This window comes from Caenorhabditis briggsae (assembly GCF_000004555.2).
Source record: "Caenorhabditis briggsae complete genome, chrIV, whole genome shotgun sequence".
NCBI lineage: Eukaryota > Metazoa > Nematoda > Chromadorea > Rhabditida > Rhabditidae > Caenorhabditis > Caenorhabditis briggsae.
This window is the reverse complement of record NC_013487.2, coordinates 457,888-485,215: the sequence shown is the minus strand read 5'-3', so window position 1 is coordinate 485,215 and position 27,328 is coordinate 457,888. Positions and strand designations below refer to the sequence as shown.

General features: G+C 36.5%; 6 protein-coding genes across 6 annotated transcripts; 4 read left to right on the top strand and 2 right to left on the bottom strand.

The window, feature by feature from the left end:
• Positions 1–1,170: 1,170 nt before the first annotated feature.
• On the top strand, positions 1,171–6,741 carry CBG00449 (the record flags this gene model as incomplete). The annotated part of the gene is made up of 19 exons (XM_045244761.1): positions 1,171–1,387; positions 1,431–1,549; positions 1,597–1,708; positions 1,753–2,123; positions 2,217–2,358; positions 2,406–2,806; positions 2,865–3,114; positions 3,173–3,365; positions 3,411–3,501; positions 3,547–4,065; positions 4,109–4,213; positions 4,235–4,377; positions 4,433–5,235; positions 5,278–5,427; positions 5,489–5,926; positions 5,969–6,042; positions 6,087–6,298; positions 6,345–6,505; positions 6,554–6,741. 19 exons carry the CDS (start codon positions 1,171–1,173, stop codon positions 6,739–6,741), a joined length of 4,689 nt encoding a protein of 1,562 aa, XP_045091577.1.
• A 960-nt stretch (positions 6,742–7,701) lies between these two features.
• On the top strand, positions 7,702–8,464 carry CBG00448 (the record flags this gene model as incomplete). Its single annotated transcript, XM_045244760.1, has 3 exons — positions 7,702–7,751; positions 7,809–7,919; positions 7,963–8,464. 3 exons carry the CDS (start codon positions 7,702–7,704, stop codon positions 8,462–8,464), a joined length of 663 nt encoding a protein of 220 aa, XP_045091576.1.
• Positions 8,465–8,770: 306 nt separating this feature from the next.
• CBG26224 lies at positions 8,771–10,138 on the top strand (the record flags this gene model as incomplete). Its single annotated transcript, XM_045244759.1, has 3 exons — positions 8,771–8,783; positions 9,413–10,006; positions 10,053–10,138. 3 exons carry the CDS (start codon positions 8,771–8,773, stop codon positions 10,136–10,138), a joined length of 693 nt encoding a protein of 230 aa, XP_045097935.1.
• Positions 10,139–10,492: 354 nt separating this feature from the next.
• On the bottom strand, positions 10,493–12,012 carry CBG00447 (the record flags this gene model as incomplete). Its single annotated transcript, XM_002632374.1, has 7 exons — positions 10,493–10,651; positions 10,700–11,085; positions 11,131–11,299; positions 11,342–11,443; positions 11,487–11,646; positions 11,744–11,818; positions 11,897–12,012. The coding sequence occupies 7 exons, from the start codon at positions 12,010–12,012 to the stop codon at positions 10,493–10,495; spliced, it is 1,167 nt and encodes a 388-aa protein (XP_002632420.1).
• Positions 12,013–12,834: 822 nt separating this feature from the next.
• CBG00446 lies at positions 12,835–14,481 on the top strand (the record flags this gene model as incomplete). Its single annotated transcript, XM_045244757.1, has 6 exons — positions 12,835–12,854; positions 13,406–13,594; positions 13,638–13,702; positions 13,860–14,032; positions 14,089–14,174; positions 14,229–14,481. The coding sequence occupies 6 exons, from the start codon at positions 12,835–12,837 to the stop codon at positions 14,479–14,481; spliced, it is 786 nt and encodes a 261-aa protein (XP_045091575.1).
• A 761-nt stretch (positions 14,482–15,242) lies between these two features.
• On the bottom strand, positions 15,243–22,058 carry CBG00445 (the record flags this gene model as incomplete). Its single annotated transcript, XM_002632372.1, has 11 exons — positions 15,243–15,359; positions 15,582–15,672; positions 16,105–16,241; positions 16,292–16,371; positions 16,419–16,620; positions 16,710–16,897; positions 17,301–17,381; positions 17,963–18,082; positions 21,169–21,307; positions 21,393–21,494; positions 21,993–22,058. The coding sequence occupies 11 exons, from the start codon at positions 22,056–22,058 to the stop codon at positions 15,243–15,245; spliced, it is 1,323 nt and encodes a 440-aa protein (XP_002632418.1).
• Between the last annotated feature and the right edge of the window lie 5,270 nt (positions 22,059–27,328).

Genomic DNA, 27,328 nt, shown 5'->3' with positions numbered 1-27,328 from the left:
CTCGGCTTACTATGAAACGTAGCACCAATTGGGTTGAGAATATTATCACTGGGGACGAGTAGAAAAAGGCAAAGGGTCCCGGCCGAGGAAACCGCTAAAACGGGCATCAAAGGAGAACTTCACGAGAAAAAGTTATATTTTCCATTTGGTGGGGCAGTGAAGGCGTTATCTTCAGAAGACTTCTTCTAGACGGCATCACTATCAATGAGGACCTCAACAGCACTCAAACGGAAATAGCATTCCAGGCTTATCGATTAAATTGCCCGAAAAATTCCAGCTTGTTGATGATTCATGACAACGCAAGTCCACCCACTACTTTGAAGACCCGTCAGAAGCTCCAGATGCTCGAAGTCAAGATCTTCTGTCATTCATCGTATTCACCAGACCCGGCCCTAACTGAATAGCAAATAATCCGTTCCTTGAAAAATCTCCTTGTTAGGCAAAAGTTCCATGATAGAAAGGATGTAAAAAAGTGGATGGATGACGTTTTCGCTGCCCAGTCTACCGAGTTCTACGCTAATGGAACCGCTCCATTTCCATCGCGTTGGCAAGTAGTCATGTACACTGTTGGTGAATATATCACACATTGAATTCCGTGTTTTTTGAATAAATTTTGTCCCGAAAAAATTAAAAAAATAACAAATACTTTTCGCTCAACCTAATACTCTAACATACATACTAGCAATAGTCTCATTGATCTTGAGGATGAAATGATGTAAAACCAGAATTTCTAAAAAAACAGTTTTGAAAGATTTCTGAATCTGTGATTAAAATCTCTCTCAAACAAAACAAAGCAAAGGGCTCATTATGTACTAAGAACACCTTTCCAATAAGTTAACACCTGTCATATGTTTTTACTGTTCATTTGTTCGAAAGTTGTACTTTACTTTCTGAATGCATAAGCTAGTACTGAAGTATGAAACTCCACGGAAATTTCAAGTCAAAATAAAATCCAGAGAAATAAATAATTAAGCAAACAAATCACATCTCTTACGTCATCATTACTGATAATGGAAGAAGAGAAACCAAATCGAAATTTCTCTTATCACTTTTCGCTCACACTTTCCATGGTTACACCCTCCTGCCTTACAGTTTTTGTACATCTTAAATGACGATGGCTCGTTCTTTTTTGAAATTTTAACATTAAAATGCTTTTTTTCACTTCAAGAAATGGAACATTTACAGGCGATGAACCGTAGGTTAACCCTGTTAATAGGGGTGCTTTCGGTGGTTTCCGGTGTGTTGACCGATGATTGTCCTTCTTTTTTCAATAAGGATGCTAAAGGGAGCTGTACAATTCGGGAATGTTTGAATGGAGGATATCCGGATGATGCAAACAAAACGTGTATCTGTCCTTCCGGTTATTTGGGAATTCATTGCGAAGCTGGTGAGTGAAACATGTTGCATTTAAGGTTAGAACTACTTTGCAGTAAAAACATCCATGCCACCTGACAATCACTTCAAAGCTGGAGGCACTTCGTTTAACATAATCAACATCAACTTGTACACACAGTATTGGGGTTTCAAGACTTACGACAACATAAAAAAGGTTCTAAATTTTGAGAATACGTGCATGAGTCAATAGTTTGATTTAAGGGATTGAGCAATCATTTGGATTCTTACCCAAATGGATATGATAACTACAATTTGCTGGAAACTACAGGAAAACCATATTTGGATATTAGTGATCAGGAAGTTTTTGGATCATGTAAGAAACTACGTTTTCCTGACTAAATCAACGGTTTTTTACAGACAGCTTCCAATCTATTCTAAGCTTAACATCTGAAACATTTTTTAAACTGGACAACTGGACTGATACAGGACTCTATTGGTGCTATGAAGTCCCAATATTTGATCAACTCATTCAAATGATACAGCAGAAAAACCTCAAAAACACAGTAATCACCATTCTCACTCAACACCCACCATCAAATGATAGACATGATGAAGCAAGAGAAATAGCAGTTTCATTTGGAATTCGAGTTAATGTGTTATGGATCAAAGATGACACATTTAACAGATGTACAAATGAGAAGATTGCCCAGTTCAAGACATTTGTGGATATTACAGGAGGTTTATTTGTCCAATTACAGTCTGAGCTAAACGATTCATCAACAGTTAACGTGAGTGGGGAGATATAAAATCTGTCCGAAATGAAAAAAATGAATGTATTAAATCCTCAAGTTGACCAATTAACTAGTCAACTTCAATTTCAGCTTGTTTCACAAGTCTTTTTGACACACTACAAGCCACAATACGTTTCGATTCAATCATTCAGTGACTGTTCTACTCCTCAGCAAGTTCCTGTTGTAACTGACCCAACAGTAAACGGACCATATAATTTTGTATTTTTGGGAGGTAGGCTCTTTTTTTTCTAGCAAAATAAGTTTGAATCAAACTTTCAGAAAACGCGAAACCGGGTATTGATGGTTTCCGAACTTGCAGTCTTCTTCAACCACTCCGCTCAGTCGACAATAAGCTTGCTATTTTCCAAAGTCTCAATCCAGTCTGTTCAAGCATCACTATTCAAGCATCTAATGACTCTTGCACTGCAATTATTTTCACTAATGCCAATGCAACTGTTGGACCATTAGACTTGACCATTTACGTCACTTACGTTGAAGATCAATCGATCGATGCATCTCGTTATGCTATTGTAGAGGGAGTTCCATTCTATCCTGCTTTTCATATTGAATCCAGTTCTGAAGCATCTACAACTTTGAATTCCATTTCTGCTTCGTTTGACATTGATTGGAGAGTGACTCCTCAAAACCGTAGCCCAGCGACATTCGAATGGATATCAAATGTTCGTTCAAATCAAAAATTGACTAAAATTTGAGAGATAATCAAACTCATATTTATAGAAAACGATGCAATGTGATGCATCTCAAACATACTCTTTATATTTGCACATTACTGTTGGTGACACTAATGTACAACGTGCTGTCCGTGTGGCATGTGTCCCTGCACCTATCGCAACAACAGTGTCAGTAGTTTCTACAACTGCCGTTCCAACTTCCATTCCAACAACAGTTTTCACTTCTTCATCAGCTGCTTCGACCATAACTTTCACAGATAGTTCAAGTAGTACCAGCTCAAGCGTCACACCTAGTAGTAAGTCGAACCAGAGCACTTTTTGGGAGTAAGTTTGATAAAGAAGTATTCATTCTAGCATGCCCTTACACCCAAAACTACGCAACTTTCTTGTTCGCCTATGCCGCTGATTTCAACCCAACAACTTACGGAATGGTTAGTCGAACGATTGGAAACTTGGTCAAGAAAAACTTTCCTAATAATCAAACATTGGCTAACAAACTTATCGACTTGGAACAACCGCAAAACATCAAATATACAAATAACATAGTGTAAGTGTTGTGATACTTATGCGAAAGATAAAATAATTATTTTAGAAATTTCACGACCAACTGCGACGTTGACATACCGAATGCCACTCTTACAGCTACAGATATTAAGGCATCTGATGCACTGGATGCTATTAAGGTTACATTCTCTATCGATTGCATATTTTTACGTTGTTAATTTCAGAGCTTCTTGAATGATCATCACTCGGGACGGTTAGAAGGATCTGTAGTGTTTATTTTGTTGAATCGTTTGCCTAAAGATTTGTCTTCAGCGGATAATGATCTCAGTCCTGAAGACTATGATAAGTTAACCAATTTGAATATCAAGGTAATCGTCAGTTACACGTCACTTTTAAACATTCTTTCTACTCAGGTCTTCCCAATCATCTCAATTAGCAGTCTTGCTAAAGGAGCTTTAGCAGGAAGAAGTGGAGCTGTTTTCAATAAAATCGCTGCCCAAACCAACGGACATTATGTTATAGCAGATGATTCGATCGGACCAGACACAAATTCAGATTACAACAAAATTGTATCTAACTTCATGAATACTGCTTACAATCAGAATTTGCTATTCACTAGGAATATGGGAGTGAATAGAATTGGAACGAATTTGGGTGTTGTAAAAATCCCGAAATCAGCTACTGACTCACCAAATATTACTGTCACTATTACAGTATCATTGTCTGCAGTAGATGGTATTAAAGTTATAAATTGAAGGATTATATTTCCTGTTTCCAGCACATCAGCCACAACCTCCGTCTAAGCTTGTATTGGGAATAAAACCAAACCCGAACTTTACCAATACCAAAGGCATCCTCATTGACTTCAACACCACACTACCTAATCAATTTGTAGGTACTCACCCAGAATAGGCTGTCGATGTTACTTTTCAGAGCAACTCCAACTACTATACTACAACTATTGAATTGGAAGCTGGAATAGAGAGAGAGTTGTTTTTGCAGTACGTTGCGGGTTCCGACAATAATGATTTGCTAATTCGTATGTGGGCAGCGGGGTAAGTTTATTCTTAATATATGGCCCATAACATTAACAACTTCTCTATCTATCAGAGACGCGTTCCGTGAAGCAACTTACATGAATTATAACGAGAATGCTGAACTACACTTTACAAATAATTCGACAATTAACGAGGATTTCGGGGCAGCTTTACAATTCCAATTCAGTGGTGCATGTTCTCATGATAAAACGGTTTGGTACCTGTTTTATTTCTATATTTTGTCAATGTTTTGCTTTCAGGCCACTCTTCTCATAACGGATTGTAATGGAGTCGTTAGTGCAAAATACGATTCCGATCAAGTGGCTTCAACAAGTTCCGGATTTTATCAATTCATTCCATTTTTCTGTTCTTCCCAACCTACTCCTGCCACTTGCATTTCGGGAGCAGAGAGCAAGTATGATGCTCAATTTGTTTCTGATAGTTTCTCAATCACTCAATCGTTCCAATGCCGCCCAGGTGGTGGACCAATCGATACCTGTCAACGGAAGGATGCCAATGGGAATAACCAGTGTTCCGGTATTGCCCCGTTCAAAAGAGGTCCTCATGCAAACCTTTACGATTGTTCTAATCATGGCCATCTGGAATACAATGACACGACCAAGTTGTTTAGATGCAAGTGCGACGACGAAAACTTTAGCGGACAATCTTGTGAAATAGCCACTTGTTCTACTAAAAACTCAGATCCATTGGCAACCGATAACAACTATCACACATACACAGTAGTTGTCGGACTGGAACAAGCAAACGGTTTCTTAGTTTTAGATGATGCACAGAAACTATTTGGCTTAAGTTGCTTAGATAGCCTGTCGTACGTCTGGAAATATCAGTTGTTGACTGTTTGTGCTGACGGAAAATGTAGGATAATTTCCGTTTTCTAATTCATCTCCTGATTTTCAGATGATATGTTGTATTCTGGAAGTAATTTGAAAAATTTCAAGGACATGTTCTTCCTTGCCTCAAATGATTCAAAAGTTGCAAGACCATGTAACACACTTGCCCAAGATGGAGTTCATGATTTGACGGATATTTATAAGCAATCTGTGAAAGGTATAATCGAACAGTAGATAATCAACAGTGTATCCAGTTACCTGAAATGATGTTATTTTAGGAATCGGTAGAAACGTTAAAGGAATCATTGTATACTTCTCTGAAGCTTCTAAAATGATTAATGTGACTCTCGAGGATTTCATCACTGCATCACAGCCTTATCAGCAACAATTTTTTGTATATGCTATCGATGAAACTGAAATCTTTCCTTTGACAGGCGGAGACAATATTGTTAAAGCTGCGATGTCAACCGGAGGATTTCTAATACAATCTTACATCGACAGCGATTCGCTAGATCATATTGATGCAAAAGTATGGCAAAACTACAAAACGAAAATCAAAACAACCCGTTTACAGTTCCTGCCTGATCTTCTGGGTTCTTCGTCATCAATTTCTTGGATGTCAACTGAACAAAACAGTGACTTCGTGATTTCGACAAGTTCACCTGACATCCAATCATATTTGATAACTTATGGGACTGGAGGCGATTTGTCAAATCGTGAGAACTTGCCGCACAAAAAATATTAAATCTTGTGTTCAGAAAATAGCTTGAACTTGACTTGTACAGATTCAGACGACACTGCCACGATGTGTCAAATAAAAGGACATACAAAAGTTTGTTCGTTGTTATTATGTGAAATCATAAAAATGTTTTCAAGGTACTTGGACGAGTGGACAAGGGACCGTACTACGTGGCTGTTTATTCTCTAAATGATGCATTAGTTCCTAAAGCTCAAATAATATCCGATCTAGGAAAAGACTCTTCGGATGCTGTATCCACATCATCCTCAGATGCCAGAACAATTCTGGCAATCATGCTCAACAATACTTTTAACATTGTAGCTAATAATGGAGATGGTGGAATTACTAGGTAAGTAATTGAAATTCACTGAACAGTAGATGCTCAAATTATTCAGGAATGCTCAAAGAAACGGGTGTACTTTTGGTTGGACATCCTACAGCGTTTTTTCGGACAAAAAGTACGAAACAGGGGTGAATATTGCCCAAATCACAATTGAGGGACCTGGCTCAAATACATACACTAGATTTTTCCCATTCGGAACTTCCTCTTCTCCTGGTTTGTAGTCTTTTCAAGTGGGACCCAAATAAAATTAAATTATTACAGCCTGCCACAACGGAGGCACTTCAATTACATCTACTGGATCCTGTAAATGTCCATCCAACTACCAAGGACCAGATTGTTCATTAGTGAATTGTTCTGGAAGCTCGAAACCGAATGCGTGGTCTGATGTTTGTATTTGTGCTAACATCGATGATGTTGTATGCGCTAACCAATATACTTCAGTGTTCTGACTCAGAATTTTCTAATCAATGAATACTTTTTTATTTCAAAAACAAACATAACTCTTGATTTGACAAACAGTGATAGGCACTTTTATTGGCTTGTCCATGACAACGTTCCTTAATGTTTTAATTGTAAACTGAAGAGGAGAGATAAGAAAGCGTACAGAGGGTTCGCATGCCTTTTGTCGGGATGTAGTTATCAGAAACTCGTTTTAGAAAATGTTACACAGAATTTTTTAAAAATGTATCTACAATTTCATTTTAGTAGCTAATCATGTCTGATTTAAGTTTTCTTTTTAAATTGTTTTCTAATTCTCTAGTTTCCCTCTTTTTTCTGGCTTCTCTATTTCATTGTTGATCCTCCATCTCGTTTCTGGTTCTCTTAATTGTTTCGGATCCTCCAAACTGCAACAGAGCCAATTATTTTTGAGTTATGATAGTCTTCGTTCTAGAACCTCCAGCTTCGGTCCCCAGCGTTTCTCTTCCACAGCTACGATTTTTTGTGCCAGAATAATAATACTAATTGATTATTACTTTTCTCACCAGATTCAACATGAGATTTTAACTACTGGAGTTTCCGTTTATGAGTCAATAAGTCATTTTTTAAAGTATTTTTCTAAGAACCTTATAAGGTCTGCTCAATTTATATGAGATATGTCTGAGGCCTCTCGGCAGTCTTCGTTCAAAGTGTACTCGTTGTCCAGAAGAGCGCGTTCACATTCGCCCTTCATCTATTTAGCATTAAATACAACTTAATCGATTTTTTGAATGAAGATGAATGGATCTCCGAACTGGGAATCCTTGCAGTTCGGACAACAAAAAAAGTATTTCGGCTTTTAGAAATTATGTTCCAGAATATTAATTTTCAGAAAATCAAAAATGATGTTTGCCCAGGAAGATGATATAAAAATGTGGAACTTCATTGCAGAAAATTATCAGATGTATGGCCCTTTCGAAATTTTCACAAGAATGAAAGAAATTCTAGAATTTGAACATGCTGAAAAAAGTTTATACTACAGGTAGGAAGAGTACCACGAGTTCTAATAGAAAATCAACTAGATTCTGAAATATTCTAGATTCCGAAATATTCTGGCTCCAAATCTTCATTTCACCAATTTCGATGTGGAAACTAAATTAAAGATTGCAAAAAAGTTTAATTTGATTTTGAATGCCGACTTCATACAAGAGTAATTAGTTTTCGGCAGCTTGTTCTTATACATATTCTTTCAGACTGAATAAATCGTGGGATTTGATTTTCGATGCGGTTGGTTGCGTTGAGGAGTTTTCCTGGAAGTCTCTCACCGATTCGGAGAATAGAAAACGAACTTCATCTGAGGATTTCGCTAATGGAAATTCGAAAAAAATTAAATATAATTTCCCAGAAATGGAAGATTATCAAGCACCGAACACTTCAACAGATGCTTCATTTTATCAAAACCTACAGAAAATCATATCAAATACAATAGAGACTGCTAATAGAGCATTAATAGAAGAATTAAAGTCTCAAAAAACCGAAATCGTTGTTTCTTCGAAACCACCAACTTCAAACGGACTAAAACACTATTTGGACGGTCTCAGAGGTTTGGTAAATCACATCGAATCTTCTGAGCTCACAGACATTACGAAAAGAATAGATTCTCTTGAAAAAAGCCTCGATGACACAGAGAAACCCCTTCCGATTTCTCATATTCGTGCAATGCTTGATTTCGGGTTAAAAACTATTGGTGGGTAAAAATATGTTTTTCTTCTGATAATAAACTCAATAAACTTGTTTCTCATTATTATTTTTTTTTTGAAAAAGTCGAAACAAAATAAGAAAATATCAAACCGAGCACTGTTTGAAGGACAACTGTGATAAATCTTCCAAAGGTTTCACAGCGGCATCGTTACAACAGGCGCGCTCCTTTAAATATACAGTAAGCTCGATTCAAACAAACTAAAAAGTTCATCATCTTTTCAGGTCAAACATTCGGCCCAATAAAATTCGTTTATTTCATTGAATTTCTATAATTTTTTATCAGAATTCTCGAAACAATAAATGTCGCCAAGCGGTAAGCAAGCAGAGAATCGAGGAACGAACAACATTGCGAAGGACAACAATTATAGTGATGAACAGAATCATCTAATACGGTCCGATCGAAAAAGTCGTTTATGGAGTAAAGAAATCGCGAATTATCAATATTGTCAGTTCGATTCAACGAAACAAACTTAATCGTTCAAGCTTTCAGTTACTTCCACGAAGCATGTTTGCAAAATTTGCAAAAATTTCATCAAAAAGGAGCTTCTGGAGCACATTAAAACCTGGTGGGAGCGGCAGTTTATTTTGGTGGCCTTAGTCGCTAGCGGAAACCGAACCAGAGAGGAAGCAAAGCGAGAATACCGAATTTATGCGAAAAACTTCAGAAAGAGATCACACGGTAGCTTTTTCTACATATGCCGGGATCATATAGCACATGTGGGAAAGTGTTGGCTGGATATTCTTCAAATTAAGAGTCCCGATGATGTATTCAGTGCTCATTCAAATGGAATTCCGATGCGAAAATTATAATGAGTTTTTTCGACGACAAATTTAAATTCAAGACAGAAAAAGCTTTTTTGGAACATTGCGATCAGTTTATTAGTTATGGATGGAATGGTGAGATGTTTTGCAAGTTGTATGTTTGATTTTACTTTTTTCCAGAACTGCGCAAAATGTCTCCGAAGTTCAGAGAGCCGGAAGAACCGACAGCGAAAGAATTGGGAAGACGTGTTGTCACACTCAAATGCGATGAAGACGCTATTTTTCCTTCAAGTGTAACAAAATATACTCACAAAGAGTCGGGTAGTAAAGATGGTGTTAAAGAACGACTAAAAGCAACTGAAGTCGCAAGATCGCAGGCGCCTATTGTTTTTCACAGAACAGAAGGAGAGTGTGACATCTGCGGACAATTTTTGACCGATGGTTTAGAACTCGTAGAAGTATGGAGTCGTCGCATTCTGCTTTACATGTTATTCAAGGCCAAAACTATCAAGCGAGATCGGTGTAAAAGAATATATAATACAACGGAACAGCTGGTGGTATGTAGAGAACATGTCAAACAGGCAATCGAGGAAGTTTTCGAAACCTTCGGAACGCAACATCCATCTCAATTCCTCTCGATGTTCCAAGATCCGACTCACAAGCCTATTATCAATAGAATGTATGAAGATTTATGTCGAGTATACGATTTGTGGTATGAGAATAGGGATACCTTGATTCGAGCTGCTAGGAGCTTTGTGTTGAGCTGTGAAAAAGGTACAAAAATAACCGCAATTGATTTAATTAATTCTTTGATTTTCAGGACCTGCGACTGAAGTACCTAATCAAACCAATTGTCTGAAGACTCCAACATATTCTACCAGGTCAAGACCCAACACTGAGACGTGATTCGACACCTCCCACTTGTTGTGTTTTCTAGTCCGCTGTCACTAACATCCTAGACCTGCCCGATAAAACTTTTTATGTTCATTTTTCTCTTCCATTTCTCTTTTTCTATTTTGTAATTTTTTTCTCGAAATCTAATTCATAACTATTTTTTTCCATTGAAATTCAGTAAATGTTATCAAAAATATATAGCAGAACAATGACACAGATTTCGAATGCTCACCATACTGTGAAATTGCAGACTTGCCATTTGGATGCCCGAACTTTTCAGTGTAATGCCAGTGTGGTCAGCATTATCGAACTAATTGATTTCTTTTAGTTTTACCGGGAAGAAATAAGGGTTTATTTGAAGAAAAATCAGTTTTTAGATTCAGTGAAAATATTACATCGCTCTCCGAATTCGCGAAGATCGTTGAAAATTTCATCTCGTAGTGTTTCTGGAGCAAAAAAATTTTGGAATCTGAAAAAGTTTCGTAGAGCCTCTGGTGGTTGTGGTTGTGGGATGTCATCAGGGTTCTAGAAAGGATAACGTTGCAAAGTGATCTCCAAACTGTAATAGCTTACCATATTCCGATCCCAAATTTCAGCCAGATACGGATGTGACAAAACCATGAGAATATCAATCCGATCATCCGGATTTATTACTAACATTTTGAATAAAAGATCTCGAGCCATTCGACATTCTTCTGGTTGTCCACTTAGTCCACCTTGAAAAACTTCATCAGGGAAATGACTATGAATATCAGTGGGTGGTTGACAATTCTCCAAAAATTCGCGATATGTATTAAGGAAATTCCGAGCTCTTTCATTCATCACGCTATAAAAAAGTTGGTCTGCATTTCCGAGAAAACGGACCGTTAGTATAAACTGATCGACATGATCTCTTCCAGGAAGCAATACTCTTCCTGTTAGAAGTTCTGCCAAAATACATCCCAATGACCATATGTCCACTGAAAACTGGATGGTTTATTTTTTGAACTTTTTGGTTGACTAACCACTAGTTCTATTGTTATCCATAGTCTCGCAAATTATTTCAGGAGCTCGATAGTATCTTTGAACGATGTACGGAGTGTTTGCGTTAGGATCTTCCATATTTGAATGTCCAAAATCACACAATTTCACATCACCATCTCTTGTCATCAGAATGTTCTCCGGTTTTAGATCCTGAACGAATAGTTTTCAATAGTTTCGACTGAAAATACTCACTCTATGACTGATATTCATTGCATGAAGATACTGTACCCCACGACAGATATCAAAGAAAATTGATTTGACAGTTCTGTGTTCTCCGAATGTCGGAGGCGAAAGCTGAAAAAAGCATCAGAAAAAACGACATCGTTTCACTGCTTACATTCTGCATGGTGCCTTGCATATGCTCACGAACAATGTAAAATTCTGTCATTTCTTCTCTTGTTGCTGCTGGTGTAAAGGCACTGTACATGTTCACAACGTTCTCATCTTGTATATAGAGCATGCAGAATAGCTCACGCTGAGCTCTTTTCCATGGTTGTCTGAAAAATGGGTTAACACTAATAAATATAAGATTTAGCGCAATAAGGAGTTTCACATGTGGTGTCTTGTGAGATTTACACAAATTTTCTAACTAACCTGTCAAGAAAACTATCCGGAAGAACGACTTTCTTGATGACCACATATCTTTCCATAATTCGATCAAAGGCTTGTCTGAAGAATCATGATAACTTCGTTAAGAAGAAAAATCAAAATAATGGGTTTCTGCCCAACCGAGCACAATGAACTCACACCACGAATGGTTTATTCACTTTGAACGGAAATAAATTGATATATCGATCAGGAACAGTAAAATAAGATCCGTTTGGTTGCTGGATTTGGTGGAATCCGGGTAATACCCGGTACATGTTCCTTCTGAAAATTGGGTGAGTGATGATAAAAGTCATTGAATGATTATATGAAAATGCGAGCACACTCGAGATTATGAACTGCGTGTTAGATAGCAAGTACTTCTACTAATAAACTCGCCAAGGAAAATTTCCATTTAGCTATCATGTTTTACAAAAAGGTCAAATAGTCGAATTCTAGATTTTGCAAAGTGTGCGTAAGTGAGGAGAAGAACTAGAGGCCGAGAATGACTTTTGACTAAACAAAATGTCGTTATCAATAGAAAAATTCTTCCTGTCAACTGATAGCACTCCAATCCTCAATAACTACTCTCACTAATGTTCGCTTTGCAGCGCTCGAGTTTACGTTTTTATGTTTTGAATGAACATACTACAAAAACACCAGCTGCTCAAATTCCAATTTTCATCATCACAATGATTCACAGAAAACATCCGTATTTAGCAAGCGTTCGACGCAAAATTGAAATCAAGCTCAAAAATTGTCGTCGTACTGAAATAAACAGTTCTTGACATATTTTTAAAACTAATTCTAGGCTTTGGAAATGTGTCCTTCAGTTTGAAAAACACTGAAACTGAATTTCCCAAATTCGAATAATCAAGAAAAAAAACTCTACAATTTCAAAAGTTTAGCAAATGCAATTTTTTGAATATCTAGTTAGATTTCTTGCCGGAATTTGAACGATCTTCTAAAAGTCCAAATCGCCCATTTAACACAGAAACCTCTTATGCTAACACAAATTTCCCGACAAGATCTTTATGAACGGCTAGCCGATTTCGATTCTCATAGGCGAAGTGTGGTCTCCTTTCATTCTTACCGAAAGTATGGCTATGATAATACGCTTGCTTGCTGTTTCTTTAGTAATTTTCGCATTGGCGAATTATTTGATTTTTAATTGGAAAATTTGTGAGTTGAATACAAGTTAGCAATCAAGAATAGTGCTACGTACCAGATTGGAATAGAGGAAACACAGAGTCAATAAAAGGGATTTTTTGGAGTAAAGTTTCGAGGTGGCTATGGATGAGATTAAAATTATCTAACGAGGTTTGTTAATGGAATGATATTAACATTTTTCTAAATTTGTAGAGTCTTCATAACAACACGGAAACATCGATATTCACAGCATACCTTTATCATAATAAAATATCTATCACAATAACATCCCAACATTTGGTACAACAAAAAATTTACTGTAGGTATTATGATTGCGAGACGAAAGAGATTCCCGGGAGTTCATGGCATGGAAGGGTGTTCCCAGAGTCTGTTGTAGATTGTCCTAGAAGGTATGGAACAGAATTTGTGTCAGTTTCAAAAAGCCTAGAAGAGCAAGCACCTGCCCCAGTAAAACTCATATTAGGCTCTACAAAGGTACACTTTTCTGAAAAAAAGTTTTAGAAGCTTTTCTTTTGTAGAACCGGTTTCTGAGTTAGCAGTTTGTTTGAGTCCAATGTATGGTAAGCAAACGAGTTGGTTGCCAATTGTGGATTTCGTTGAGCATCATAAACTGGAAGGAGTAACCCAGTTTTATTTTTATGTTGGTGAAATTAGTGTTCACGATGAAAAGATACTGAATGATTATGTTCGGTGAGTTTAATATGTGCAAACAATCAAATTCGGAGCTTTTCAGAACGGGAGAAATGGAAGTGATAAAAATGCAAGATAAGTACAAAAGGGCAGTTTTTGGAAATTCAGGTATGTGGTGTTGTTGATTTAGTAATGAATTCGAAATACTACCAGGATTGTCTCCTTCGGAGTAGATATCATTCGAAATGGACTGCTTTCATTGATTTAGACGAGAGAATTTCCACAAATGGTCAAAGAATGGCAGACCTCCTCCGATCGATTTAAGACCCAGGAATTGGAGAAATTCTGATCCAAGTAATGAGTATTGTGAAAGATAAGGACTACCCAGCAAAATATAAAAACTCAAAAGAACTAGAAAATGAATTAATATTCAAGAAATACAACCAGAGTCTCACTCCAATTTGGAAAGGGAAAAAAGCCATCGTGCGATCGGATAAGGTACCTAGGTTTCAAACCGAAATTTTATTATTTTTTCTATTGAACAAAGATTTCAGATAGGAATAATGTCGGTGCATTATGCAATAGCCAAGTATCCTGGAATCAAAACCTTGTTTGCCAATTCTACGTTAGCTGTTCTGAGGTCAGTTCCAAGAAAAACAGCGAGCTTCTGGTTTTAATGAAGCTCCTTTTGTAGACATCTACGCAGCACCAAACATCGAATCAACGGATCGGCTTGGCACCTGACTCCAAATGAGAATGGAACTCTTCCCATATTCCGAGAAGTTCCACTTCCTCCAACGTTTTCGGAAACATTGCGAGAAGCCATTATCAAGCGCGTTCAATTTGTGTATAAAACGATTCCAGTTAATCGTTCAACTATTCCCTCCCACTTGGCAAATATGATTAATCACCCTGACCCATGTTCTAAACCATGGCCGGATTTTTAAATACGTCACCGCGGAGTTCCTAATTGATCTCATTTTTTCTCTGTGATTAGAAAAGTCCTTGAATATCAAATAAAACAGTTTCGCTATGTCAGGCTAGCATTCAATATCAAAGTTTTTATTATTGAGAAATAATCCAATTCTTCGATCTTTTGTTTTCGTATTAATGTTGACTTTCAGTTTTGAAGATGAAAGGTGTGGCGTATTTCTTTAGCTTCTGAATTCAAGGCGTAGTCATTGAGTTCAAAAAAGAGAATAATGAAAAGATAATAAGATTTTCAATATTCGACATTGATTTTGTAAGATGAAAGGATAGAAATGGAACAAATATAAAGACAAAAAATATACCTGAAGTTCCCAATGATTAATTGCAAAGCGGTTTATGACTAAAATGACGAGAAATTCTTGACTATTCAAGGAGAAGAGACGAACCTAATTGGAATACTTGTCGACATTTATATTATTTATTCTGGAAGCAGCAAAAACAACACTTCATGATTTCAACATACAGAAACTCTATAAAAAATTACGAAGAGATTTGACCTGAATTGCAGTTGGGATGATTCTTCAAAAGTTATAAGAAGCGAGGTTCCTATAATACAGAAAAGTTATGATTATTCAAGGACACCCGTGTTGAAGAGAAAAAAAAATAGATAGAGCAGCTAAGTAGAAAGAAAGAGAGGAAAGAAAGAACTTTTGGGCGGGGGGAAAGAATAGATTTACAAATTGAAAATCATCTATTAAGTTTTGAGACATTATACAATTTAAGCATGCATTTGAGCGGCAAAGTAGTTTGTGAAAAGACGGCCTGGGAGAACTGGAAGCAAGAACTGTTCAGCGTTTGGACGAAAACGACGAGTGAATGGATCAGGGGAGTTTTCCTGCGAAAGAATTTCTTTGCCTATTCATTAATGAATCTCCACGAACACTATGAACATTTTTCCTTTTACTTATGTTAACTGAATAATTATTTTTTTCAAAGCATGGTAACTAACTAGAATAACAGTTGTGTCTGGGATTTCATTTCTCAGAACTGCCTATTTTCATTCCGATGAATCTTTCGACTGATTGAAACAAATTCCTCTCTTTTTACAATAGCATACCTGCAACAGAGCTCTCAATCGATGAGAGAGAAAAACAAAGTCGGGACGATCTTCTGGAGTTGCACGCCAACAGCATTGCATAAGGTCATAACTGCAATGAGATACATGCAGAATATACGATGGATATATTGCATACGCTTAATTCATACCACTCCGTCAGAATGCGCTTTTATTATGCCGTTCAATTTATTATCTCAACCGGACATGTTGAAAAAATCCTCCAGATTCTGCTTCCGATACTAATCTTTTAATAAGTTTTTTTATTTCAGTCGAACACTGGTGAAATCATTGTAATAAACTTTTTCAAAAATTACTATGTCATTTTCTTTGTTTTTCTAATAAAGAATGCACTTCTATCCATCCGTGAGCCTTTTGGACTGCGCTTTAAAAAAAATGTAAATTAGAGTGTATTTTAAAGACATGTTAGCTCAATTAACAAATTTAAAGTTACCAAGAAAAGAGGTTCTTGTGCAGTTCTTGAAAGAGCCTTTCAAATAACCCAAAGCCATTTTTTAACACTCACATAATATCTGGACAGTGCGTTGGTTGTGGTAATCTCATTCCTGTTTCCAAATAGTGCCTGACTTTTGCATTTGATACTTCACCGTATGGAGATGCGGCTCGAGTAAGCAATTCCCACATCAACACTCCAAATGACCACTGAAAATGATTTTTCTGATGTTTCAATATATTCCTAGATTGCAACTCACCACATCAGTTGCAGAACTGAACACCCTTCGATCTCGAAGACTTTCTGGAGCCAACCATTTCAAGGGTAATCGCGCAGGTCCTTGAAAACTACGGAAGATGATAATGATTCTTATAAAAATGACGTACCGGTCTCACTCTCATCTATATAGCTCTCTTTGTCTAATAAATCCACTGCTAATCCAAAATCAGCAACCTTTACTATTCTCTCCGCAGAAATCATACAATTTCGCGCCGCCAAATCACGATGAACAAAGTGTTGTGCAGCTAAATAACTCATTCCTTGAGCAACTTGATGAGCAAAATCGAGAAGTTCCAAAACACATAGGGCCTGAAAATAAATGTTGTTTTATATAATCGAATTAGTTTTGATAATGTTCGAATTTGAGAAAAAAACACTATAGTAAATCAAAAACTCACTCTGTTTGGATCAGCGATATACGTTTTCAGATCTCCTCCTTCCATGAAAGGTAGTACTACCCATGGGTTTCCAGCTGGTGAAATTGAAATTCCAAGAAGGGATAAGACATGTGGATGGTCCAAGTGTTTCATGACAACACCTTCGCGGAGGAATTTCTCAATATGAGCAATGTCTCGTGCGCGTTCTCCTGATAATAATGGCTTACATTTCATTAAAAAATTTTTTTTCAAAAAATTGGTAATTTCTCGGATTCAGTTAGTCCATGGCGGCAGCAATTTTTGTGAGATTAGATTTATCTCAAGTGGTTGGTCTACACATTATTTGCTCGTAAGACAACGGTCGCAAGATAATTTTGATTACAGAGGAGCGAGTTTTCATTGATTGATTTATCGATGTCATTCTGTCAATCGGAATTGTATCAAGCTTTTTTAGAATAAAAATCCTTCTAACGACTGCGTTCTTTGAGATTTTTAAATACACATAACTTCTGTATCTTTTGTATTGAATTCGAAAATCGATTGAAGTCCGGGCCGAAACAGGCCAGGGTGAGAAAACAGACCAGTCCGGCCCGATGCAAGTATGAAAATTACCTTTCAAGGTTTTGACAGCTACAGGAATCAATCTTCCGGCTGGATCACGCATTCTGCCTCTGTAGACATTGCCGAAGTAACCTGTAAATAAAAACAATCCATATTTTCAGGATCCTTAATTTTACATCTTGAACTTTTCCTCTCTTTTCCTTTTGGCTAGGCAACCTGGGTGAGAGGTAAAACAAATATCAGAACGCTCTTTTTTCATATGTGTGCTCAGGTTGTGATGATGGCGCAACAAGCTTGTTTGAGCATAGAAAAAAGGGAAAAATGTTATGTCGGAATAGGAAAAAGGTAAAGGAAGTTAATCAGGAAGTGTTAAGAACTTCAACCATTTCTTAGAGTTTTATTGTTTGCTAGAAGCTCAAAAATATTATCAAAAATGGAATTTTTGTATAACTGTTTCAATGTTTTGTATAGGCTTTCTCTTAACCCTTGCCTCTTTTGGGTAGACTTTTTTTCAGCCGAGATCAATTGCCAAAAAACGACACACAATAAATAATAATAGTATGCGCAGTTATGCACCCGCCCGCCACACACCGAGAGTTAATGGCGTCAAAAAAACAATAGAGGAAAGATTTGTTTTTGAGTAACCTCGATTCTTTCAGGAAGGTATACATATTTTTCAGTCTCAGAAAGAGAATCGAGAAAAAAACACTCACCTTTTCCAACAATAGTCTCCAAAACTACAGCTTCTGATGGCAATAGAAGTCCTTGGAGTGATTGTCGAAGACCTGATCCAATTAGTTGGAGAAGACTTTGGGTTGAGTAGGTAGAGGAAACTGGAAATGAACAAGGTTATTACATAAATCGGAGAAAATCTCACTTCTTGGAATATTTTTGATTTTCATTATAGTTTCAAATTTATATAAGATTGTATTCAAAATGTTTTAAAAAATGTTTCAGAAATCTTTTATACCATTTGAAAATGTCTGAAAAAGTCTGTTTGACTTCGAAGGTGCATTCCCATTTCTATTTCCAGCTTCAAAAGTTCCGCTTTACCAGTTATGCTTGTTTGTTTGCCCTTCCTTCATACACTTGACACAAACGAATTCCAAACAGTTTCGGGGTGATGTACTATTTTTAGATTGTTAAGTGAAACGAAACATTATTGTGCGAATTTTCCGAATAGCACCAAAACTTCGAGGAAATCAAAGACATAAAAAGCATTTTTAATTTTTGACAAGTCATTTTTCTCTAACTATTGTGTTCCCTTATCGACAAACTATACACAATTATCTTCTCCAAATAAAATCCCTAGCGTATTTTCCGCATCTTCTGCTCTCCCGACATTTTGGTTTTTAATGGCGTGACCGAATAATTTTGGCCGTTTCACTAGAAAATGATGACTGCGTGCCGAAGCTCAAAAGGAGAGCATTAAACGATTCAAAAATGAGCTTTCTCGGAGTGTTTTATATATGTTTTCGGAGTCAGAATAAGAGATTAGTAGTGAAAAAAGATCGAACCAAAACATGATTTTTGATTTGGAACAATTTCCAGAACTTTTAATTTTGTTACCAACCACTAGTAGATGACTGCTGTCTTGATGAGGATCTGGGAAGACTGGATGGGTGGGATGGTGATCGGTACCGACTGGATGAGCTTTGCTCAGAATCCGAATCGGATAGGTCCAAGAACACTGGGTTCATGAACACTTCTCCCATTCTTTTCTAAAGATATAACGATGAAATTGAGAGCATAAACAAAAGCTAAAAAAGAAAAGCGAAACGAAGATGGAGAAAATAATAGCTTAATTGTGTATTCATATTTCTTTTTCTATACATATCCTTCAAAAAAATTTTTTGAAACTATTCGTAGGGAGGAAAATCACAAAGGGAGTTGTTTCTTTAAAAAAAGACGAAAAAGAGACAAAGTGGACATGTTGTTTTATTGCTAGAGAGTAGATGGAGATCCTGCAGACGAGAAATTGCAATTGTTCTCTTTTTTTTTCTCCCTTTTTTCATTTCCTTTTTGGGTTACTATTGGTTACCAAGGTTTAAAAGGTATGTTTCACGAAGAGAACGAATTCGAATAAGATGTTTAGAAAAAATCTATTGAAGCGTAAAAAATATCAAGCATTGTCTGCTAGAGATTGCAGTTCGAGGTAAAGTATGCAAAAAGAAACTAATGGGGAAACATTGAACTGGTAGCTAGCAATTTTACCGGTCCAACTAAACTTTTCAAAAGGAAAAACTGGCTAGTTTGAAAGTTCTCAGTGCAATTATCATGTTGTGGCAACAAAAAAGGAGAACTTTTGAAAAGTTAATCAAAAAAGGGGAACAGGGAGGTAGAATTCTTCTCGCAAATCTTATGATTGGAGCTTTCTCGTATGAGCAAACGTGTGCTGCTCACGCGGTTGTACACACAAAAGTCTCCCTTTATGAATCAGTCAGTTCACTGATGTGCATTCACAGACAGTCCTACGAGACTTTGAAAGTATAAGGAAGAGTGAAGAGGATCAGAGAAACAGATCCACGGCCGGCGCCTTCGGGAGCTCCTGTAAGCACACACAAAGAAAAAGAGCATCCATGAGGCGTTTGGAGCACATTTCCTTCCATACAAAAGAAGCAGGGAGACACTTTTTAGTTTTCGCGCGTTCGGTGGCCTCCCAGAAAGTGGTAATGTGGGAAATATGTCACTGTCAAAACTTGACTGGCAAGACTAGTTTTAATAGGTTTTTATGGAAAGCTTCTGTGAAGTCTAATTTACAACTTAGGGTGATAAGACAAATGTTTTAGAAGGCTAGGAGAACCATCAAAAAGATGGACCACCTTCTAATTATAAGTTTTTAGTTTTGCGAAAAATCGCTTGAAAATTTTTAGACTTCCTGAACATTTCTGAAAAGGTTGAAAAAATCTTGGCATAGATAGAAAAAATGTTCCAAAGAAGAGTATAAACTCTTCACAGGCTAAAGATGATTTCCAAAACTAAAGCCAAAAAAAAAACAAACAAGCTCAAAAGGATCGATTTGATCAGTAGGAATTTTCTTTCAAACACTCTTCGACCTACATACATAATCTGGAATTCAAGAGATGTTTCTACCAATCAGAAAATTTGAAACATAATCTTCAGGCTACAAGTTTTATGAGCCCGCTTAAATTTGGAAGCAAGACGGTGAAAAATGTAAAAGATAACAACGATTTTCAAAAAACAAAAAAGGTGTACTCGTGAGTCAGAAACGGATGTAGTTATAAATCGGGACACAAATGTTTGATGGAGGAGGAGTACTCTTTGACTCTTCAGCCAAAGTCACCCCCAACAGCTAAATGAAAGTCGCCTTGAGCTGTTGAGCTCTCCTCCGCAGAAAGTGGGAGGAGTTTAGAGGGGCGAAAGGACTTGTCGACAACAAAAAGTCGATGGCTAAAGAAGATTATGGACAGAGAAATAAAGAGAGCCAAAAATTAAAATTTTCCTGTTTAAGGAGTGAAGCGAATTTTTTGATGAAAGAAAATGAATGAGACATTTGTGTGGAAGACTGATAAAAACCAGCGAATTGAGAGGGAAAATGCGAGAACTCTTGAAATAATAGAAAAAAAAAGTGTTCGTTTGTTAATGTATTTTTCCGCTTTCATACAAGAGGTTTTTTAAATGATAGTTTTTTCGTTTTAGACTCTAATGTTTTTTTGGAATTTTATAAATTTTTTGAAAATTAGGTTACGGTATGATCGAATTCAGTCCATGGCTTAATTCCTTTTTGGACGATGCACCTAGACTGAGCTTTCAACGAAAAACCAAGTGTAACATGGATTTCATCGAGACTGTAAGGTTAAAAACTTTGTACAGCAAAGAAAAATTATATCATTGCTTAAAAGAAGTTATTCAAAACTTTCTCCTCAACAGCCTATTTTCTATCAAAAGCCAAACTGACCAGTACTGCAAGTTGTCCATTGAGAAGGAGATGTTGAAAAAGATTTGGGCGATATGGCTCCTGCACTTCCACTACTTGAGCCTTTTTGACAGTGATACTGAACAAGAACTGCTAGAAGGGCAACTGTCAGAACAATTAGCTGAAATTGGAGGGTTCATTTAAAAGTAGAACTGGGATTTAAAAAAATTTGGAAAACTTAATATCAACAAGATAAATGTACTCACAAAAAGAGCGGCTATGAGTGCCAAAGAATGTTCGGCTAAAAAATTTAATGGAATCTCAGCTGCTGAATTGCGTTGTAATACTGCAGATGAAGTTGTCGTTACCTGGAATACGGGCGGTTTTCTTGACCAAAAATGTTGGGAAACAAAATTCGGCCAAATGGTTTACAGTCCGCCAAAAAGTAAATATTTTACCTTCCAATAAGTGTCAATTGCATAAAAGCGGTACATTTTTTCGGAACTGAGAATTCGGAAAACGTTTAAATAAAAAAAATTCGGAATAGTTTCTCTGGAAAGATTTCTACAGAACAGAAATGGACGAATGGTGCTTTTGTTCTACCCGCGAAAAGACATAAAATGAGTTCTAAGTACCTCTTTGTTCTATTAAGAAGTAAAAGAGGGTGAGAAAAATGACAGAATGATGGTTTTGGGGGGAAATAATGGAAATGGTGTTTGGGTCATCTAGAGAGAACAAAAAAGGAATTTTTGCTCTGTTTAAAATCCTAATAGTAAGTATATGCACAAGAATGGGATTTCTGAGCAGAAAAAAGGTGTAGTATGTTTCAAAAAAAAAAGTTTAGCTTGTAAATTAAACACACTCACCTCTTTCGGAAAAAGCCATTCAAGTTCGGGTCGTAATTGTGATGGAGGTAGTGTTGTAATACCCATCACTTGTTGTTTATTCGCATATCTCTTTGTGGGTGAGGGATAATATGACGATAATAATGTAGAGGTAGATCTGGAAGAAACTATCAGAACGTTTCCAAAGCCAATAAATATGAGATTCTAAAGCCCATGCAACGAAGAAAAAGTTTTGAAATGAGATTTTAAAAATAGTTTTATGATATACAACATGATATTCCATTCAGCTAGAGGGTTCTCAACTGAAGACAATCTTAGTGGACAAACCCAATTTTGACGAGTAGTGTTCCTCACGAAAACACAACCAAACACCCTGGTACTCTCTCATGCATCTCCCTCTAATATTAATAATTTAAAAAAAAATCGAATCCACTTTAGATCTGACCTTCGCCCCCATCACACATCTCTCTCTCTCTCTCTCTCTCTCTCTCTCTCTCTCTCTCTCTCTCTCTCTCTCTCTCTCTCTCTCTCTCTCTCTCTCTCTCTCAACACAAATTGCCTGGGGGCAAGTGGAAGTCCGTTAGCGAGTAAGAACGATCTGCGAAGGGCATCTCGGACGGACAATCAAAGCAAAAAAAGAACGGATCGGAACGGAGGGATAGCATAACACATAGAAGTATTTCAAATTAGTGTGTGTGTAGGTATGTGAGAGCTTTTCAAGGTTATGAGGCAATTCAATTCGACTAGTACCGTTCATACTGTAGAAGTAAAGTAGGGATAAAAATGAACTGGGTTGCCAGGAATCCCATAATCAGGAACGGTTGAAAGTGATAATTAGTTGTGCTTATATAGTCTTATAGTTAATAATCTCTAGAGAATGAAAGCGAGTGAAATCAGGGTTGACCTCTTAAAGTATATAACCTGGTTAAGGACACCTCGTCATCAGTCCTCTTAACCCAGAATCTGGAAAAGAAATAAAGGAGGAAGAGAAGAAGACGCGCAGATACCTAGGAACCTAATCATCACACAGTGTACTTTTTCAAGGGGAAAGAGAAAAGAAAGTGATCGGTTTATGGTTTGGAACGGCGGCGCCCTTCGTCGGCAAAACGAATCCATGTGTCCGTTAAAAAAGCTGATTAGCCACTGTCACCTGAACTAACCAAGAACCGCTTCTTCTTCTTGTCCTTCTTCTTTTAGAGGTGTATAAAAGAAAAATAGAGATATGTGGGAGGGAGAAAGAAGGAAAATGATGTACGGGAGAAGGAGGTAAAAGAAAAATAAATGGAGGCTGATTCAGAAAAACTACGATTTCAAGAGCGTTGAAATGAGAGATCAGAATACACCAAAGAATCAGCTTTGGTCAGTACATGAATTCGGGAGAAAGACTGAAATAGTTCAGAATTCGCCTTAATGGTTTTCTGCTTTTCGATATGCAAAGTTTTCATTCATTTACGGTGGTGTATGAAACCACGTGACAATGGGATGCTCAAACTTCTTGCTTCAAAATTAGCTGAAGAAGTACTCATTCCTGATCCATCTCTTTTTTTAGTACATCAATGTTAGAATTATTAGTTGAAGTACTGTAGTTTTGATGCTCATTGTTCATAGAAATTCAAAAATGAAAAATTCAAGGAAACGTTATAAATTGACGAATAAGGAAATAAAGTAATCGAGTGTGTGCAGATTCGCACGAAAGTGAAGAGGATCGAATAACGACTAAATGAACACACAGACAACAAGGGACACCTGAATAGTTCGGAATAGTCCTTTTGTGTTGAAAAGTGGGAGACAGACTGTGTTTGTAATGTCGCTGGCGTTGTGTGGGAGAGGAGGTAAAGCAACTAGCCGCTTACGACTTCATGCACCGCTGCACACTTTGACAACCCAAAACCGCCGCCCATCTCATATATTTTGAGCCGTATTTGTATATATATCACTCGGTTTACGTTTCTTCGGGCTAAACCTCCTGGCTCCCACTTACAACACCCGTAATCGCATGAAAATGATTTTTTGAAATGTAACTCATAACACTGTGATAAAGTAAAAGACATCCGAAAAAAATCTAAAATTCAAAAACTCGGAAATTTAGAAGCTGGAAAAAAATTAGAAATCATAAGCTTAGATACTTGGAAACTCCGAAATCTTAATTTTCAAAAACTCTGAAACACTGAAATGAAACATTCTGAAATTGTAAAAAAATTCAAATATGGAAAATTCGAAAGAAAGCTGGGAGTTTAGGAATTCCAAATTTTCTGAAAATCAGAATTTCAGAATATGAGAAAAAATTTGAATTAAAACAACTCTGAATCGAGAAATACATCAAATGGGAAGTATTCTTCATATAAAATACTAATTTATTGTAGTAGAAAACAAAGTTATGGCTGTAAAGTGGACAAAAAAACGGAGAAAATACTATTCGCGACTCCTCCCATCTCCTTTTGTGGGCAGCTAAGAGGCTAACAGAAAAGAGGAAAAGAGAGAGAGCGATCGGCTTTTCGACTTTCTTTCCACTCTCTTTTTCCTCTGCGCTTCTAACCAATTTAACATTCTCCAGAAGCCTCAAGAACTGATTGCGATAGGTGAGAGACAATGCTGAATCACAGAGAGACTGGACATGAAGCTTTGAAGGAAAGAAAAAGAGAGAGAGAGAGAGAGAGAGAGAGAGAGAGAGAGAGAGAGAGAGAGAGAGAGAAACTGTCTAACTTCGGAAGCATGGAAGCGGTGGGGAGGGACACAGAACATGTCTAGTGATTATAATGTAAATGTTTCTAAAAGTTGAATCTTTTAAAATATTTTGATAGAGACCGCAACGAAATACTCGAAGAAACTCCATCTTTTAGAGCTTTTTGTTTAACATAATTTCCGTAAATTTTTGTAATAGACCTTGAAATAAATTGTAATAAAGTATGAAAAATTACAGAAAACTATACTAAAGCCCGAACAGTTGCAGATATGTTACAATCGAACTAATTTCTGATAGTGAGTTGCTACCATCAGATATAATAATTAGTTTGGACTAAAATTAATAAACTACATCCACTTTCTCAGAAACTTACAAATAAATTAGAAATTAAGATAAATGCGAAAATGTTATATCATTATCACACATAAGCCCGCGGAAAGCCATAAGAAAAAGAAGAAAATTTTTGTTTAAAAAAGCAAAACTCATTCGAATGAAAACCTGAATTCAATAAATAATATTATGTATTACGACAATAATAATAATTAGATATGAAGTGTCAACGGAAAGGTGGGGCATGTGTGTGTTAGAAGGACACCTTTCTTATCTCAAAATCTATAGATGAGATTAATGGAGAAGAGGTTGTAAAACGGTAAGATCTTCACTAAATAGCTGAAATCAAATAACGAACGAGGTCAAGCACTTTACTCGTGAGTTTTTAAAAACATGCTTCGCCAAGGAATCTTTTTAAAGACACATATTCAGAAATTGAAACTTTAAGCAGTTGTTACTTTAAAAATCTCCTACAGACACCAAAAGTACATTTCCATTTCTCAGACGACGTAATAGATTTTGCCTATTTCACCGTAATCGTTGAGATACACGAACAGAGAAGAGATGCAGATATTCAGACAGTTTCCTCAATTACCATCAAACTATAATCGTTTTATCGCTTTAGGTTAAGCTTTAGACAAGGTGTGAAAAAAAAATTGAAAAGAAAAAACTGCTTTATTTTTCACGAAAAATATTCCAGTATATTTTGGGAGAACTGTATCCAGAATGCGCAGAAGGATCGGCTACTAAATCTTGTTTTCACAACAGTACTACATAGAAAATATCGTTCGAAACGAAAAGTTAAAAAGACCAACTCCAAAAAAAAATATATTGAAATGCAATTATATCTGTACACATATATATTTATTTGGGGTAGTAGAAGAATAGAGAGAGTAACAGATGAAACAAGTGGATAATATGCGCATCTAGTACATACAATAATAACATGCCAAAAAAAAAGAAGTCGACTTCTTTTCCCCTCTTACTTGTAACTAACGCATCGAACCGGTAATGCTTATTCTATGGAGGAAATAAGAGACAAACAGAAGTTTTTAGAAAGACGGTAAGATGGATGGAATCATCCAGAATTTTTATTCTGCAAAACTTTCGAAATTTCATATGTCTGCATTCAGAAAATCATTCAAATATCCGACTAGTAAGTCTAGTTCTCATAGTGAGCAGTAAGATAAAAACAATCCTAGTTTTGTTCAGAAGATAATTCAAAAAGAATCCAACACATACAATGGTTGACCATGTAGATAGTTCTTATAATATTTTCAAGTCTATTTCTCCGGGGTATTGAAAATCAAGTTATTACTGTTTCTAAGGAATCGTGGTGGCGTCGGCGCATGATGATCCCTCTGGTACATAATTGACGACACGCTAAGCAAACAGACAAATTCTAAAGTTTAGACTGTCGATTGAGATGAATATTAGTTCTGCATTCACAGGAATATTCTAGAAAATCAATGCTTCTCATAGGATTTTGAAACATTTTAGTGCTGACCAGGATTCTAAGTCAAAATTACAATTTCAGTGGAAAATGGTCGACTTTGGATGTACTTGTTCATTTGGTCAGAATATTCCAGGAATTTTAAAGCAGAAAATGCTTTTTCTATTTTTGTAGTTTACAACTTTTTCGTACAGTAGCCTACTGATGAGATACATCTTGTGAAGCAGAATACACCTACACTTTTAAAAGATTATGACTGAAATTGTTGAAAAAAAGAGGTCAAGTGAGAGCACAAACAAGTTGGCAACTACAAAAATGAAGTTCTATATTTCATTTATGATCCATAAAATATTCGGAGTGTATATTTCAAAAGTGTAATTTTTCCACTTTTAAGAATCGTATTCACTGTTTCACATTAGCAGATGAATCTCTCACCTAATGAATAGAAATGATTTGAGCGAATCTAAAAACAGGAGAACAGAGTAGTAATTCTTCGATTGTTCCATCAGACAAACTCGGTGTCCACAATACAAATTGAAATTTAGTTTAAAAAAATTACAAAACTAATGAGAAAACTGTAACGTTTGAATCAAAAAGACTAAAATTGAAGAAAATTAAAAAGTACTAGATTGCAAAGAAACTTCAGAGAAAAAATAAGAGTCGGTCGTCACAATGAAAGCGGTGTTTATTGGAAAATGAGAAATGTGGTGAAAACTGCAGTAATCCTTGGTTTTGGCGTACGGTTAATCTTCCGCGCGGAAGGTAACCCCCGCAGAGCAATATGAAAAGTTACCGGTCGTAATCGGTTGACAGAAGGGCAAATACAAATATATGCGCCTTCTCTTACTACTGTTTGTCTGTGAAAGAGCAATTCAGAAACTTTGGTGAGAC